At 41.1% G+C, this 17,391-nt stretch overlaps 2 protein-coding genes across 2 annotated transcripts; both read right to left on the bottom strand.

Annotated features, from left to right (window-relative positions):
- Positions 1 to 297: 297 nt before the first annotated feature.
- lmod3 (leiomodin 3 (fetal)) lies at positions 298 to 2,892 on the bottom strand (the record flags this gene model as incomplete). Its single annotated transcript, XM_080031435.1, has 3 exons — positions 298 to 555; positions 800 to 2,443; positions 2,605 to 2,892. The coding sequence occupies 3 exons, from the start codon at positions 2,890 to 2,892 to the stop codon at positions 508 to 510; spliced, it is 1,980 nt and encodes a 659-aa protein (XP_079887561.1). The 3' UTR covers positions 298 to 507.
- An 842-nt stretch (positions 2,893 to 3,734) lies between these two features.
- frmd4bb (FERM domain containing 4Bb) lies at positions 3,735 to 16,836 on the bottom strand (the record flags this gene model as incomplete). Its single annotated transcript, XM_080030508.1, has 22 exons — positions 3,735 to 4,600; positions 6,014 to 6,152; positions 7,074 to 7,855; positions 8,398 to 8,535; positions 8,767 to 8,908; positions 8,992 to 9,045; positions 9,138 to 9,366; positions 9,964 to 10,080; positions 10,243 to 10,376; positions 10,553 to 10,694; positions 10,792 to 10,930; positions 11,117 to 11,193; positions 12,821 to 12,907; positions 13,000 to 13,057; positions 13,402 to 13,467; positions 13,660 to 13,743; positions 14,500 to 14,522; positions 14,629 to 14,685; positions 15,043 to 15,127; positions 15,407 to 15,499; positions 15,672 to 15,766; positions 16,771 to 16,836. 22 exons carry the CDS (start codon positions 16,834 to 16,836, stop codon positions 4,564 to 4,566), a joined length of 2,844 nt encoding a protein of 947 aa, XP_079886634.1. The 3' UTR covers positions 3,735 to 4,563.
- Positions 16,837 to 17,391: the final 555 nt, after the last annotated feature.

Below are 17,391 nucleotides of genomic sequence, written 5' to 3'. Positions count from 1 at the left end.
GGTTAAATCTTTATGTGAAACAGGAGTGAATTGTAGGCTATTCCTTTAATGCAAAGAAGAAAAATATCCCTCGAGAAAAGATTAAGAGATGTCTTAAGCAAAATGAAAATGGAACAGGTTTGTTCAAACAAATAAAAATAATCTTATATTTAATTAAACAAACCTACTCTAACTATGTATATGGACGATAGTAAAACAATGCTTCCACCGTGCTCTGTGTATAAGAGATAACAAGTGATGGAAGAGGTCAAATTAACATAATTTGGGTGTTTAATTTTTTTTATTTTTAGACCTTTATTGTCATGATTTTCTAAAGACAACAGCATTTTTTTGACATGACAGCAAAACAGTGGAACAACAACCAGCTAACATTTTCTATGTGTAATGAAAGTAAAGTTCACTCTCATTTGCAAAGTTTGTTGAATCATTTTAGAGTGACTAATACCACATATATGTAATAAAATATACAGTGTGGTAAAGAAAACAAAGAGCTTAAAAGTTGTGGCCTCAGAGGAGACTTGTTTCGCTTGATTCCAGGCATTTAGGGAGCGGCACCTGCAAGCAGCGACAAGGGAAAGCATAAAAAGATTAATTTGATTTCAAGGACACTATACCTGATGTAAAACCATTATAGATAACATAATCATTCTGAGACACTTATATATATAAGTAAGTAAGATCATTACATAACATACGATGCATCTTTTTATCAATTATAAAAATCAAATGTGAAATGTTATGAGCACTCCTGGACACATGGTCCCAACCTGAATGACTGTTCTAATTTGTTGATACTCACAGCTTTGAGATAGGCCACATTGCTAGTTTTGATCTCACTTAGGAGCTGATCACGGGGTGTGGAATCGACCTTTGGCGGCTGTCGTCTGCGAGGGACGGGCTTCAAAGTCTTAATCACTGCAGTCAGGTTGGGTCTTTCGTCGATCACCCCTCCTCTGCCTACATCTTGCACTTTGGGAGTCTTCCTCAGTTGGAAACTTGCTCTATCTGGTCTGCTGTTATCCCTCGGGTTCAGGTCCAGGAAAGGGTCGCGTTTCTTGGGGGTCCTCTTCAGCTGGACGTCCCTTAATGGGTTTGCTGATGGTGATGGTTCTGGTTCCTCACTTTGTTGTTGTTGTTGTTGTTGTTTGGGAGTGTTGTTTTTGAATCTGACCTGCTTCTGAGGCTGTGTCTGATGATCCGTCTGGTTGTGTGTTTGGAGCGCTGTGCTCAAGTCTGTCGAGGGAGGGACCAGCCCGTGCTCCTGAAGGAATTCTATAGGAGGTATGAAACCCAGCATCTGCAGTAGACCAGGAGGAAGGTTCAGGCTGGTCTCGTACTGCTGCATCATCTCCCTCTCCTCCTTCACCTGCTGCTGCTTCTGCTCGTCCTTCCTCAGCTGTCTCTGGCGGTCCTGGTTCCTGGTTAAGATGTTGGTCACCACCATCCGGGGCCCCGGCAGCTCAAATTGATAGCCCATCTTCAGCAGGGTGTTGTTGGCCTTGAGCAGGCGTGAGATCTCCATCTCCGAGTGGTGACCCAGCATGTGCCTCTGGTTGTGGAAGCGCAGCTCGATGAGAGTCTCGTTGAATTGGAGGCAGCGGATGATGGCTACGATGCCCTTTCCCGTGACGAAGTTGGACTCAATGTTCAAAGTCGTAATGCTGCGATTCTCTCGTAACATGTTGGCGATGCTGAAAGCGGTGTTTTCATCGACGCCGGTGTTGGCTATACTGAAGGTTTTCACGTGCCTGTTCTTCTTCAAGGCATTGACGTAGTCCAGGAGCATCTCTTTGGGAATGTTTTCAATGTTGTTGAGGTTGACCTCGGTGACAGAGGGGTTGTTGTTGCGCATTTTGTCAAGAGTCGACTCCAAGTTGGTCTCATTTCCAGAGGGCCTTGATGTCATTTTTATATTATTGAATGCCAGCTTTGGAAGATTTAATTTGTTAATCTTTATCTTTTCTCTCGGCGGGGGCACATAGGTATCATCTATCTGGGGCTCCTCTGGAGCTTCTTTGGGAAGCAAAGAGTCTGTAGTTTTAATTTCCTCTTTCTCTTCAACTTGTGATGTTCTGCATTCTGTGTCTAAATTCTCACTCTTTTCTTTTGTGTCTGGAAAAGGTTTATCCTCATCTGCTTTGTTTTCTGGTACTTTTTCTGTGTTGTTGTCTGGAGGATCCACATTTTTGTCTATATTTTCACGTTTGTCTGCGGCCACTGGTGACTTCACTTCTTTCTCATCTTTTACATCCACCACTTTGTCCTTTTTATCACTCTCTTCATCAACTTCTTCAACAATTTCCTCAATGATTTCCTCTATAATTTCCTCTCCGTCGACACAGTCTACGGATTCTTCCTCAATAACTTCCTCTATCACTTCGTATTCCTCAGCTTTTGTTTTTTCTTCTTTTTCTTTCTTTTCAGCCTCGTCCCTCAGCGTTTTCTGATGAACACAACAAATCAAGCTGAGGTTAGAATTCTACTCATCAGAACATTATTTTATCTATTTTTATTCTGCCTGACACATTTCATCGTTTCTAAAGAAACTAAATATTCCAAACCAAACAGATCTGTACATGAACTCTTCTGAGTTTGAAGTCTTACCTCACTGGGCAGCAGAGTAGCAGGGACTCTTTCTTCCTCGACCATTCGTTTGGACTCCTTCTCCCAGTAGAGGTAATCAACCAGGGATCTGTGGTCGAAATTCCCCGTCGGAACCTTCTCCGTCTGGTCCTTCTGTCTCTGCCCGACCGGTACTCTCTCATCCGGGGAAATAATAACGTCCATTTCACTCTGGAGCTCCTTAAGCTCCTCGGGTGAAAGCATGGCAAGGATTTCATCTTCATCGATGTCCTCTTCATTGAGATCCTCTAGGTCTCTACCGTTTGACATTTTTGCGCCCCTTAGCTTCTTTCTTCTTATTAATATCAAAAGGTGTATAATAATCGCTGTCCAATCTGTGACTCAGTGCAGAGCAAACTGGGACGCCTCTGACTTTGACTTCAGCTACAAACCGTTTGTTCCTGCCTCATGTGAAGTCTAAATTTAAACCCTGTGAACTGCATGGAAGATATTTTAGGTGCAAGCAGAGGAAAGACATGCTAACATTCTCCTTTCAGCCCCCTGCTCCCAGCTGGCATGGCCATCAGGATCTTTTGGGACGACAGTTGCTTCAGGCACAGGATAGTGTAGGAGTGACAGTGGCAGGTGAACCGTTTTCACTGGTGGGCTGGTAGGGGGTATGATGGGTGGGGGTTTGAGGGGTATAGTCTCTATGGCACACTGAGCTCCTTGTGTCCCAGAACTTACAAGAAGACGACTACGAAAACTAAATAATGGGTAATTTTTCTTTAGCATAGGAGAAGGAAGGCTTTTTTATCATCACTCAAAGGACCCTCTGATGTAGCAAGAAGGAAATTATTTGCACCGCTCAAAATCATTATTTATTTATCAATTAATAAATAAAAACTTTGAGTAAAACACATTTTGGGAAATAGCCTACACTCACTTGCTTATACTGTTGGACAAATCCAGGCAAGATGCTTCCCTTTTCTCAAATTGTCATGCTAAGCTAAGCTAATCAGCTGTTTGCTGTGGCATCATATTTAAGGATATGATAGTGGTGTCGATTATGTCATCAACAGTTTTTACCAACTTATTTACTCAATAACGGAACCTGAAACGGTTGTTTACCAGTCACACAAGCTCTCTTGAAGAAAGTGACAACAGGCGTCTATGTGTCACACGTATTTATTCACATCCTTGTTCCCAGTGGAAAATACTCTATGACAACATCTAACAACATATAACTACACACTATACTGTACAAATGTGTGGGGAAAAAACAAACATGGAGGCATGAATATGTTTTTCTTTTTTACGGCAGTGGTCTTCTGTTAATATAAAAAAGAAGTTCTTATCAAAAAAAGCAATATTCTCACCATGCATTTTAAAACACAATACAGCACCAATAAAGACAAATGGATCTATAAACAATATTGACATGATACGTTCTGAATCAAAGTTTAAAGAAAGGAAGAAAGGGAACTTCAACGAATACACAATCTGCTCTAATGAATGATCAGTTCAGTTAACATGTGAACATGTTCAAGGTTCATTTTCAATTTGGATGTCATCATATTTAAGACTATTTTTTGATCAAACTTTACAGAGATGAAAGTTTTGAAAGTCGTTTTTATTCTATAACCTACTGTTTTGTATAAGGCAGTAGCTAAAAACACACCTTGTTGCCTCTTTTTTCATCTTTAAAACACGATAGGGTTTTGAATCCAGTGTGGTTGTGCGTCATCTCAAAATGTCTTGACACATTCTCATTTGCCTGTACAATTAATCCAATCCAAGGCACATGGAAAAGTCATTCAAGAGTGTCATCACTGTGTTCAGAGGATGAGGACAGTGTACACATAAGACTGCAAAGTCCGAAACACACAAGTCACTGTTATGGCAGCTAAAAAGTCTGTGTACAGCCTGTGTTTCAACTTCATCCCCTTCATGTGCTGCTGACCATGGCTTTAATTGTGCCAAAGTTGGGTGTGTTACTCTTCAGCGGATGCTCGTGTAGCCTCCATTCAGGTAATATCTGTGAAGGCAGTGACAAAAGAATATGTCAAATCTACTTTAATTGTTTGAGAACACGTGACTGAACCTTGTGAAAAATAAATAAGGAATGGACATGAGAATGCAGTAAACCAAAAAGTCCACGTTAATTTGTGAAGGCAAACATGATATCGGCTTCATGGAGAAAATGGAAACTTTCTACTCTAGCCAAACTATGTTTATGCAATGTCACAAGGTAGGTCCACCACTTTAGTCCAGACTGAATTATCTCAAATGCAGGATAGATGCATTTGAAGGCAATCCTTTCAGTGTTCACATGTTATTCATTGTCCTTGGGGGATGACCTCTTCTGTCTTTAGTTCTCCCCTGGCCTTCCTTTAAAGCCACAAATCCAAATTTTCAGTTCATAGTTTGAAGAGTTTTGACAACTATTAGATGGTTATAAATAAAATGGCGATTTTTTACATTTTATCTTGCAACTAGGTCAGGTCAATACTTTTCTTTATGGCCAAATATTTGCAAAATGAAACTCCGATCAGCTTAAGCTTTACTTTGAGATTATTGCTACTAAGCAATTGTAATCATGCTAAGCAACAGGTACACACTATACCTGCAAAACATCACCATGGTAACATTTTCAACGTTAGAATTTGTCTCAAAACCCTGCTTGCACAGTACAGCCTTACAGAGCCAGTGGACTGGCAGTACGTTTTTAGTCTTAAAAATTAACTATAAAATCATGTTTGAAATCATTTTCGTATTCACAATTTAAAAAATGACGGTTGTATGTCGGGTTCAAAATAATAATGTAAATAAATGACAATTTTGTGCAAACAGAAAACTGTGCCTGAAGTTAAAAAAAGTGTTGGATTGATCAAATAAGCAATACAGGAGTAACACACAAATGGAGATGGGATGTCAAAAATGGAGATGACTGCCAGCACGACACAGAAAAGCCCGCTGTGGTCTCACCCTTAAGTGCTAGAATGGTTGTCTGATGGTTCATCTGTACTATTGGCCTCAGAGCCAATCACCTGAACTGACTCAGATTTTTTAGGCATTGTGTCAGACACTTTGTTTTCTGGAGAACATCTGCACACATGAGCATTGATCATAAGTCCAAGACAGGAAGGAGGAAAGGCAGGAAGAAAGAGAGAAAGTCCTCATGGTTACAAAAAAACTAGTTCCAGGTCGCAAAAGCGGAATCCAGTATAAATAGATAGATAAATACAATGCAATGATTTATCCAGAGACCGAAACAGAGGCTATATACGTACATGCTAATTGTTGAAACCTTAAGATAGCAACCAGCATTTTATCTAAAAAGCAAACTAATCATTTAAATAGAAAGAACAACCCCCGATTGTCTGTGATTGGCTCACTTCCTATTGCATCCACAGCTCAATATGGAGATTAACTAAACTTCAGGGCTCACCTGTTGTGTGAGGGACTGCGGTTGTACGAAGAGGCAGGTGCTCCAGGGTGTGAGTACTGAGGTGTGTCGGGTGAATCGTACTCCGTCAGGCCGACTGCCAGTTGGTTGCGCCAGTTACCTGTGCTTTCCACTGAGGACACTGCAAACAAGACGAAAGCCAAAACACTCAGCTTATGTTGTAATGTGACTCAGGAGTATTTGTTGTTGCTGAAAACACTGTTGGCTTAAAGTCACTATTACAAAATCTGTAACATGATATGGCAATAAGTAATGGTACTGTTACTTCTACTTTACATGGAAACTTCACAATTTTTGGTTATAGAGCTACAAACTTGGAAGACTTTAATTTGTTTTTTTCTATGAATAATTTATTTAAAATTCATTTTACATTTTAATACCACTACTACCATTGCAACTACCAGTTTGTGCATCGCATGTATCCTTTATCTAAGTTGCAACTCAAAACATAATGATAGACAGAAATAACATATGTCCTTGCTGAATTTGTATAATGTGAACTAAAATAATTTTTCATACAATTTTTCTTGTGTCGTCCAAAATTAGAAAATATTTCCAACCTCCTGTTTTTGGTAACAGTGTCACAACCAAAATCAAAACATTTTTACTTTTTAAAAGTGCAGTGGACTTAAATCCAAACGGTTAGAATAATCATTGTTGGCTGTGAAAATTCCTTTAGAATTATTTTTTTAAACTGCCAATTATTTAACTTTCACAAAACAAAAATGCTTTGCTCTGTTACTACAGTGACTGACTTTCTGACTGTTTAAATGTCACAGTAACACAAAAGAGGCAAATACAAAGGCTAAGACCTGCATTCTTGGCAGCCTTGTAAAGCTTTGGACACAAAAAGGGCATCTCTCCTCTGAAGAATAATGATAAAATTGGGTTGCGTCGGTTAGCAATTATTTAAGGAATGGTGGAGGAATTCCCTTGTGGGAAGACAAAAACAGACTTTATTAAACTATATGTTCTGCATAAATTTCCTTCCTACCCCAATTCATTGGACTTTTTTAAATACTGCCCGAGGACATCCTCTCACCTGATGAAAAGGAGGTGGTTCTGCTTGAGTGGCTGAAGGCTGCCGGCATGGTCTGGTAGCCCAGGCTGAGCTGAGAGCCGTTGTCAAAGTCGTATCCAGCCAGCATCCCCCTCCCTGGCACCACGGGGCTCTTGCTCCGGTGGTACCAGCCTTTCAGATGCTCTGCCACCATGGCCTTATGCATGTTCTTGGCCAGCAGCTCGTTCCTCGGCCCCTCCCTGTTCCGTGGCGGCCTCACTGTCGCGTAGGGATTCTGGGAAAGAGCGTCTGCCCGGTCGCTGCTGTAATGCCTGAATCTGTCGTGTCCGTAACCATTTATTTGGTAGGAAGGGTTGACGTTGTAGTGGCCCTCTACTTCATTCTCATACACGTAGGCACCGTTAGCGTAAGGCTCCATGTCCGGGCAGGGGTAGCCGGCCACATAGTAGGCACTGGGTGCATAGTGGGACGAGGTGTCGCATGAATAACTGCTACCAGAGTGGTGCTGGACCAAGTTGGGCATACTCCCCGTGTTTCCATACACTTCCACCTTCCTGTGGAGACGATGCATGTTTGAGGTCCGGGAGTCCAGTGTACTGTAGTGGGAGTGGGGCGCCCCGCAGTAGTCCAGACTGGACTGGCTGGTGTAGGACGAGCAATCCTCCAACACCTCTGTGCTGTTGCTGCGGTGGGCCGGTGACAACATAAAGACGGCTTTCTCTGAGTCATTGTTCTTACTGATCCGGGGCTGTGACTCCAGACTCCCACTGCGATGCCTGAAGTGATGAGGAGAGCCCTCAGACCTGGAGAAGGGGACACAGTCAGTAATGGTATCATTTCCCCGGATTTAGTAGGTAAAATGAAGATCAGGGATTTTTAGGAGAGCTTTGGTGAAAGGTGCACTATGCAGTTTCAGGGGAGGGGGATTTGTTTACATTTGCAGAGACTGCAATTAGTTTACAAAACATAATTTCTCTACGTGTATTTATTACTGTTGAATAAAACTATCACTGTAAATTCAAACTCATTTATTTTGAGGTACCTGAAACCAAACGTAATGACTGCAATGTGTTCGCCCTGGTAACTTTTAAGGTAGCTTTCTAACTTTGAACAGTGTTCCAGGGATCCAATTTTCCTGTAAGACAAGCTTCTTTATTAAGTTGTGAGAATATACCTTAGAAAAGGTTCACTTCTCTGACACACCCAAAGTTACATAGTGCACCTTTAAAGGTTGGGGAAGGGAGGTTAGGTTAAATAAAGCAGGGATTGTTTTGTTATAGGAAGATATTGTTAAGGAAAAAGGAAAGATATAGGGGTTTTCAGTGCAGGGGAGCACAGTTCACACCTGAGCTGGCTGCTGCTGTAGGCATTGCGGGTCATAACCGGGGTGGGAGGCATGCTGCGTGGATCTTTAGGAGGTCTAGGAAGGGTTTTACAGGGACTACTGTGGGTTGAGGAGACTCCTGTTGGATTCCTGTAGTATCTAGTAGGGTGTTTTATTAGGGAAGGAAACAAAAAAGAAGAAAAAAAGAGGGGGGAGGTGAGTGGAAGGGATTGAGGCTGCAAACATGACACACAAAATATTATAGACAGTCCCTGCACTTGATATCACTGGTTCATTCCAGGAACAATCCAGCTGTTCAATAAAATGTTGTGAAACAAGTTACATTTCACACGGGGACGGAAACATGGAGCAGGAAATGGACTTCCCCACCTGTTGTGGTTCTTGTGGTGGTGATTCGGAGATCCTTGTCTTTCCACGTCATATTCTGTTCCCAGTGATCGCATGGGACTGAGCTGAGGGGAACCTTGGACTGACCGCGAGCGCGGCCTCTGATTGCCTCTGTCTGACTCATCTGGAAACAAATAGTCACAATAATGATTAATAACATGTCATGTCAATGTTTTTGAATGCACCAGAATGTGTGTCTATACTCACCATCATCCAGTGGGAGACTAGCCAGAGAGGAACAGTCTGAACGAATGAGTTCATCTGGAGAAAAAAAGAGGCAATAACTCCATGTTTAGAGTGCATACGGCTAAATGATCATCCTGAAACATAGATCCAACTGCACCATACAGTACCTGCAATGATCACTGAGGCCCGCTGCGTTGGCTTTTTCCCCTTCTTGATTCTGTACTGGTTCATCTCATCCTCTATCAGCTGTAGTTTGTGCATGGCATCCAAACAGTTCCTCCTCCTCTTCTTCTTGACTGTTTTGCACAGTTCTGGCTCGTTGGCAAGCTTCTTGGCCGCCTCCACAATCTTTTGCTGCAGGGCGAACCGGCTCTCCAGGTTCCTCAGGAAAGGATCCTGCATTAATCACAAGCAGCAAATACCCACAGATGACAATAAGTCACAACAGTCACCGGTAACCTGTTTGCCCAATTCATTTAAACTGTGTTAAAGCGTAAATCTGATTAAGTGTTCATGTCAAGTAGTCATTATTGATGACATTATTAAATAGGCTGTAAGTACCTTAAATATTGTAAAGGGTAAGGCTGGCTATTTTAAAAGAGAAAAGATAATTTCATATAACAGCTGGGCGTTGCACTCTTTGGCAAACATATTTATTGGGGTCCATTTTCAGCTGAACAATGTATAAAGAATAAATTACAGTGCCCACAAGTGTTGCCTTTAAGCTCAAAATAAAAATATATTAACCTAAAGGTGCTCTGAGGAACTTTCAGTTGTTGTTAATTCTTGCACCCTTTGGACAAAAGCGTAAGGATTTTACTACCCCAGATGTTGTTCCTTGGTGAACGTACCCATGACAAAGGCATTAAGAAAAACTATATAAAAATAGCATTCTTTGCACTGATGGTCTCGTTTGCTGTTGCATGTAATTTATGATCAGCAGAGGAAAACATGCTTGTGCGTTTCACTACACTGCACCCGTTGAATACAGACCTCATTGTAGGGGAAAAGGTCATCCAATTTGAAAGCAGTGCCAACTCGCCGTCTGATCTGCGGTGGTCTTTCACCTGAGATGAGGGGATACTCTTTTGGAAGCTTGCCAGTAATCTCCTAAAAAAACATACACACAAAAGTCCCATAGACACTTAGATGTAGTTAACATAACAACAGAAACCCTCAATCTACCTGCTGCTCAGCAACATGTTGTAATAATGGCGGTGCATCCGACTGAACGTGGCTGCAAAATACCAGTACCAGTGCAGAAGTACTCACCGCCTCTCTCAGGCAAATCTTCTTGAGTTCTTTTGTTTTCTTGGCCAAAATATCTTGGATCTCCTGCTCCTTTTTTCTCAACTCGGAGAGTTTCTCCTTCTTCTGTTCTTCACTCATTTCAGAGTCTGCAGAACCTGTGTAAAACAACCCTCAGAGTATTTAACAATGCAACACCCTAACATCTAAACATGACATCATGTCATACAATATGCAATATCAGAGAGAGCCAACTCATAGTAAGGGACACTTATGATTCAAAATAAGGATTTTTGTTGAACTTTCTTCATGAACTGAAATAATTCTAACCAACCTGTAGAAACCAGGCTCTGATTGCTGGCCGTAATGAAATTATTCTTCAGGCCTGCGTCTCCCAGTCTGTTTATTTTTGCTCCTCCGTGTTCTGTGAGATCCATGGCAATTTCCTCCAGACTGCGTGTTGTTGCTAATTTAGTCTAAAAGAAGGAAGAAAAATGTCAAACCCAAGATAAGTGGATGGGTGATTTAAAATTAAAATTAATATAGAAATAGAGATGCATAAATCCCACTTACTTTGCTTTGTTTTCTGTCCAAGTAGAACTGGTGCTGGCTAATAGCCATGACCCAAATGGTTTTGATCAAAGAATGGCTGGCATACCACGTGTGGATGAGTAGACCCTTCTGTCCGAAGGTGCGCGTGGTTACTGCTCTCCTGTGGCAATAAACACACCGGAAAGCAATCAGGGGTTGAGATAGAGTTTTTATCACAATTCCCATAAAAGATCATATGAATGACCTCTCTAGATAAATGCTGAAGAGACACAAATAAAAGAAGAACAAACCAAATGATCAACTTGTGCATAAAAGCCTGACATAGATATTCCCTCTTGCTGCTCACCTGTGTGGATCATTCACTTCTACGGCAAATTTCTTCTCTCTGAAGTACAAGTTTTCCAGCTGCTTCCACTGGTAAAGCTGAGGGGGGAAATAATAATAAAACGTCTGATGAGTGAAATGTACATCATGCACTGTTAACGCACAACCTGAAATGTAAAGAAGTTAGCAGCAGAGTAAGGGCAGGAAGGAACACTATATATGTATCCAGTCTTGGTAAACATCCTGGCATGTCTATTGTCTATGTCTTTTCTAAAACCATAACTCAAATAAAATACACTATCCCAAAAAATAAATAAATCTAGTGCAGGTGTTTTGGCTGGCTTGTTTTAACCACAGTCATTAAAAAAGACAGACTGCAACATGAACGGTCATTACAGTCTGGGCTGCCTGGCATGCCAAGCCAAGTCTGCAATAATGCAGGTGTTTGATAGCAAAAGAATGCCACGAGGGGACATTATACAAAGACGCAGTTCACTACACTTTCCGTGGCTCATCATGTACGGTATATCCCCATATCACTCAGTTGCTCGCTGACAACAGCCTCATACTGTATGAACAATCTATCTGTGTCAGTGACTCACTGTGTGTCTGGACAAGATCTCTGAGACACCATCTTAAACAGACAGCTGTAAAGCGAAATAACAGGGGGGGATGCTTTGCGGAGTATTTTGTATCACACATGCTGATACATGAATAACACGAGGCACACATCAACGCAGTTTAACTATAAAAGAAACACGTCATTTTAAAGATTGATCAATCAAGTTTTAAATCAGCTTATTAAAGAACCAAAGCTCAGCGTACTTGCAGTGTTACTTCCAAAGTTGACCAAAGAAGTGCAGTATCCCGTCTCACCAGTAAGTTATGATGGATAATTCACAAGACCCGTATTTTAGTTTTTTTTTTATCCTCGCTGGCAACACATTTGTTCCTTCTCCTTTCAGCTCTTGACTTGTCTCCTCAGGTATTCTCATGAACACGCATCATAATGCCTGAATCCAGCCCCCTTTCCCATTGACATCACCAACTCACACCCTCTTCTTCTCCTCTCCCAAAACAAACCGCTGCCTGCACCCAGCCAGGCGGCCGGACTCTTGCACAATGGCAGTAACGCAGCAGCAGGCCAAGATGGATTGCACCATGTGGAATGATAATCAGGCTCGAACAGGAGCGCGCTGCCAGTAAATCCATGTGCAGTCTTTTGAACTTTTACACCTCTCTTCTATGACAGCTAGGCACTGCATGTCTGTGCACCCAGCTGCGCAGACAGACACATGCTAGTAGAGTCACACGGACTGGAGAACATAGCTGACTGATCACTCACATGGGTGTTTTCAACAATCAATTCACGAGGTAAAACAAAACCATTCAAACAAGAAAAGCAGGTTCAAACTGTATAGTGTGAGTGTATGATTCTCAAGGACTTAACACAAAACTCACTAGCCCCATTAAGGCCAAATTGCTATAGCGCTCTTGAATGAGATTTTGCCCCAATTTTTCAAGTCTGGCCTCGTCTGCTGCTGCGGCTTTTGTTGGAGCGAAACAGATGATGCATGAATTTTGTACGGTGAATCATATCACACTATGTGCAGCTGCAGCGATCCCAGGCCATGCCCTGTGCCATCATGTCAGATTAGTGGAGCAGAGAAAAAGCACGAGTGCATTACAGAGACAGCAACAGGATTTTTATTTTTATTTTTTTTACCTTTCGGGGTTTTAATTTATCCTGCAAGTCGTACTGTCCAATGCCCTTATAACTGATTCCAAGCCACCACGGGATCCCTTGTTTGTCCTGTAAGGCAAGAACACCGCTTGTTGGCTGGAACAATTTAAAGGCGCAACAGCTGTCAGTCACTCTCAAATAAATCACAGCAGAAGACCTACCTTGACTTCATAATAGTGCACGCCATATGTGGGCAATGATTCCATTAAGGTCAAATACCTAGAACAAAAAAACAATGGTTATTGAAACCAAACGCCGCTGCTTTGTGAACCTCCACATGTGGTTTGCCTTGGAAATGTGAGAAGATAGAAGTGTGGGTTTGATCTATGTCCGATGAATCACTGTGATTTGCTGGACTGCAACTGGTACAGCTAATGGGGAGACAAATAAAGTGAAGAGTAGCTATTGATTTGGATCAGATGATGAGAAAGGCAGTGCCAGAGAGAAGGGAGGGCTAATAGAGGTGAGAGGAAGATTAATGAACTCAAGGCTTAATGTAATGCATTGTCCTGTTAGTAGTATTGAGCCGACTTCAGCAAATATACTTTTATTTCAATACTTACTGCACAATGGCCTGTCCTCGGGAGACTCCTTTCAGCTGTTTATAATATTCAATTACTCGATCCTCACTGCAATGTGACATAAAGAAGACATCTTGTTACTATTTAAACAGATGTAGGCCATTCTGCACGCTATATGTGTAGGTAGCCCCTGAACTGATGTATGTAGTAAAAAGTTAATAGAAATAATAACTCTGAAAATAGATAATATTGGACTAAATATATTGTAAAATGAAAATATCTGTACGCCTGTAAGCATACCAGTATGCAAAGGATGGGTGTTCCTTGAGTACTTTGGTGGGAAGAGTTGGTAGTTTCTTCAAGTCAGCCCTTGTGTTTTCGTCACTGAAACAGAACAAGAAAGCTACTTGTGATGATGGTTTAGGGAGTTGAGTGGAGCATTTTGAGACATATTATGCACGTTTTTATTACTGAGCTCTTGTTTTCAAGTGCACAACTGAATATATGTTGGCTTATGTGGAAATGATCTTCTAGGAAGAGTTTGAAATGACTTAATGACATTATAAATAGTTTTTATAACCGGTGAAGTGTAACTTACTACATTTGCTCAAGTAGTTATTATGGAATCTTTTTACTTTGTTTATACAATGTGATGAATTTGTAAGAATTACTGCAGTGCCCAGCAATATATACTGTACTGTATACCAATCCTCAATTGAATAGCTGCTAAATTAAAATGCTCCATAAATATTCATACATAAGTAATATCATTCGATAATAAAGTGTGTCATAAAATATGACAGGAATGGCCTTTCACATTTCAATACGGTAGTGCACGTTGATGGTAATACTTTTGTTCTTTTACTTAAGTAAGACTTTTGCTTGTGTACTTTTACACTGTGGCAGTTCTGTTAAAGGTGTCTGCTTGGCAACACTTCTATCATCCCTGTGTGATTCATTAGTTGTCTGGTGCAAGTTTCTCAGCAGTCTGTGGGAAGCCTCACATAACACCGCTATTGATTTCTGTTGTCTGCACTCCGGAGAAACAAGTTACCTATTGACTGTCTTCGCTAAAAGCTTACTATTCACTTCTCCTGCTGCTGTTAAATACTCATTACCCAGCTGATGCTATGCACTTACCTTGTATAGTCTCCCTTTGCCTCCTAGAGATAAAAAAAGAAAAAAAACATGCTTATCAGATTACATGCTTTAAAAGGATTTTAGATGCAGCAATTAATATATGAATGTGATGCTATTAAAAGCACTAACCTGCAAAGCGTTTGCTGCTAATTTGAAGACATTCTCGCTCTCCACTTCTATAATCTCCTGCGAGACATAATAGATCAGCAGGGGATAAATATAAACAGGATGCAGACAATGTGGTCCGTGCGGAGGAAGCTTTCTACATCCCATCTTAGATTCGTCCCTGTATTTGCCCTAGAATAGCCTTGCTTATTCTCAAAATGAACCCAGGTGTTATCTCTCTACTTTCTTAGAAGGTGTACTTTACATTCCAGCCAGCACAGTGAGAAAAACTGTGCCCTGCAGCTACTGTCTGCAGAGCTCTGGTGCTGTAAGGGTCCACAGACAGTGAATCATCACGGAGCTGCCGGGAACAAAACAACAAGCAAAATATGTTTTTGTTGCTTCCATACCCCAATAAAACAGGAGAAAATCACTTACATTGTAGACAGCAGATTTTGCGTTCAGGAAGAATAGCTCCACTGTTGTGATGTCCTTGAGCAGTGCTATGTTTTCTACATAAAATCTATGAAAGATAAAATACAAAGCAATTGATTGGTTATTAGGGTCATTTAAGTCAGACTACTTGTCACTATGCTATTGCTAGAAATCGTCAGATAAGGTGTGAGTGATGGTTTATGATGATGTGCTAAAGTCATCCATATAAACATTGATACATATTAAAAACAATCAGAGTGAGTATGTTTTATCCCAGAACTGGACATTTTCTTGACATCTGACAGCCATGTCAACAAAGTAGTGCCCGAGAGCCACTGATTTGCATGACAGAAAAATGAGTTATTACCTGACCAGGAAGTTGAGGGCAATGGGCCCGGCTTTCTTTGAAAAGTCATGTTCAAGAACTCTGCGGTCCATCTGCAACCACTTACGCCGACCACTGCAAAAGCAAACAGGCTAAAGCGTCAGAGAACTGTGTGGTTCTACACAAGCTGCATCCACACACAACCAAACACACACACACACACACACACACATACGCGCACGCACATGTTTGGACATCTATACATATTTAGTCCACAGAAGAAAATTAGACGTAACAATTTACGTACTTGTCATCATAAAATGCCAGTCCAAAGTATTCCTTCTCTTTGAGGTTGAAGTGGGAGGAAACCAAGTCGAGGAGTTCGTACGACAGCAGCTTAGGCTGTGGAAGAAGATTTCACTGTAATCACAATATTAGGTAAAATCCCTCATCCTAAAATAATTCAAAGACCTTGTTAAATGTGTCACGGATACTCTAGGAAATAATTCGTTCTGTTGCGTGTTTCCCTCCCAACCAACAGAAGTAAGACCGAAAGTTTAACAATAGAGCGGACAGCAGTACTGGAATGAGTTTTTTTTGTGTGTGAGTGAGTGTGTGTGTGTGTGTGTGTGTGTGTGTGTGTGTGTGTGTGTGTGTGTGTGTGTGTGTGTGTGTGTGTGTGTGTGTGTGTGTGTGTGTGTGTATGTGTGTGTGGACACATCAACAGTGCAGACCCGTGGATTTAAAGGTCATTGTGCTAAAAGGCAGTCCTCCTGCTGTTTAACACGATGGTTTGACAACTTGGGGGCAGAGGAAACAAGATGTTAAACGAGAACGGCCATGGTTTAAAATAAAATGTATAATCCCTTCTCCCCTAATAACATTTGAATTAATCCGCCATTCTCTGCTTCCGTATGTATAATCTTTAATATTGGGGGACTTCTTAGCAAAACAGTTGCTTATTTTCATGTCAAGTTGATACAGAAAAACCTTAGCATTTATTATATAAATCATGTTTTGTGGCCACCTGATGAGTAAATATGTGGTTTGGTCACCACCAATTCTTACAGTAAGGTAAATATCTGTCTTTTTAGCTGCCATACGCTCAACTATATGTTCACAAGCTTGTTGCTTACTTTGTGTGTCTACTGTTTGGTGCTAGGCAGCTCAGCTTTGCCGCTATGATAACGGTAAAAGAGAGACAGTACAGTTGGAGCCAGAGAACCAAAACACGAGCTGAAAGATGCTCATTTTACTGAGGGGGCACTGGAGGTGTCCCGTGAGAATCCGTTCTGGTTCCATAATTACCAGCAACTCCTTTTTACATTACACATACTCACTTTAGCCATTGTTATTTAAATGGAAAATATTGATGATTGCCAATTTTAAGTTAGGAGCATTCATACCTGAACCAGCAGCTCTAGCTTCCTGTCCTCCAGCAGCTGCACTTGGCACACTCTGCCCTCAGTCATCTGTAGGGGGGAAAAAAACAAAAAAAGGAAGTTCAAGCTTGTGACAAAGAATTCAAGCTATTCATCATCACAAGACACTATGACAACATCAGGTCCAATAGGTTTAATGAGATTTCCTTTAAAACAGTTAGAACAGTAACCAAACGAATGAAAAGGCCTTGGTGGTAAATACAGAAGAAACACTGATGTTGTTAATCACAATAACACCATTGTCTCAAGGATTTGTTGCCATGGCTACCGAAAGAAGGATTTGAAAGTTCCACTTCGACAACCTTTTACTTATATTATGACTTTCACTCTTTCAATCTCTAAGCTTCGCAGCATTTGAGTAAAGAGACATTGTGTTGGAATGTAGAACATAATACTCGAGGGCAGTTACATCGGTGCATATTTGAAGTCGAAAGCCTTACCTGAGTATTTTCTATTCTATGGAACTACATACTTTTCATTCCACTGCATTCAGTTGATTTCTATAGTGACTTAAGCTATTTTGCAGGTCAACATTTCACAGCCAAATATACTGTATGATGATTATATAAAATGTGGGGCATTTCA

The sequence above is a fragment of the Ammodytes marinus genome (assembly GCF_949987685.1).
Source record: "Ammodytes marinus genome assembly, chromosome: 7".
Classification (NCBI taxonomy): Eukaryota; Metazoa; Chordata; class Actinopteri; order Uranoscopiformes; family Ammodytidae; genus Ammodytes; species Ammodytes marinus.
This window is presented reverse-complemented; position numbering and strand designations above follow the sequence as displayed.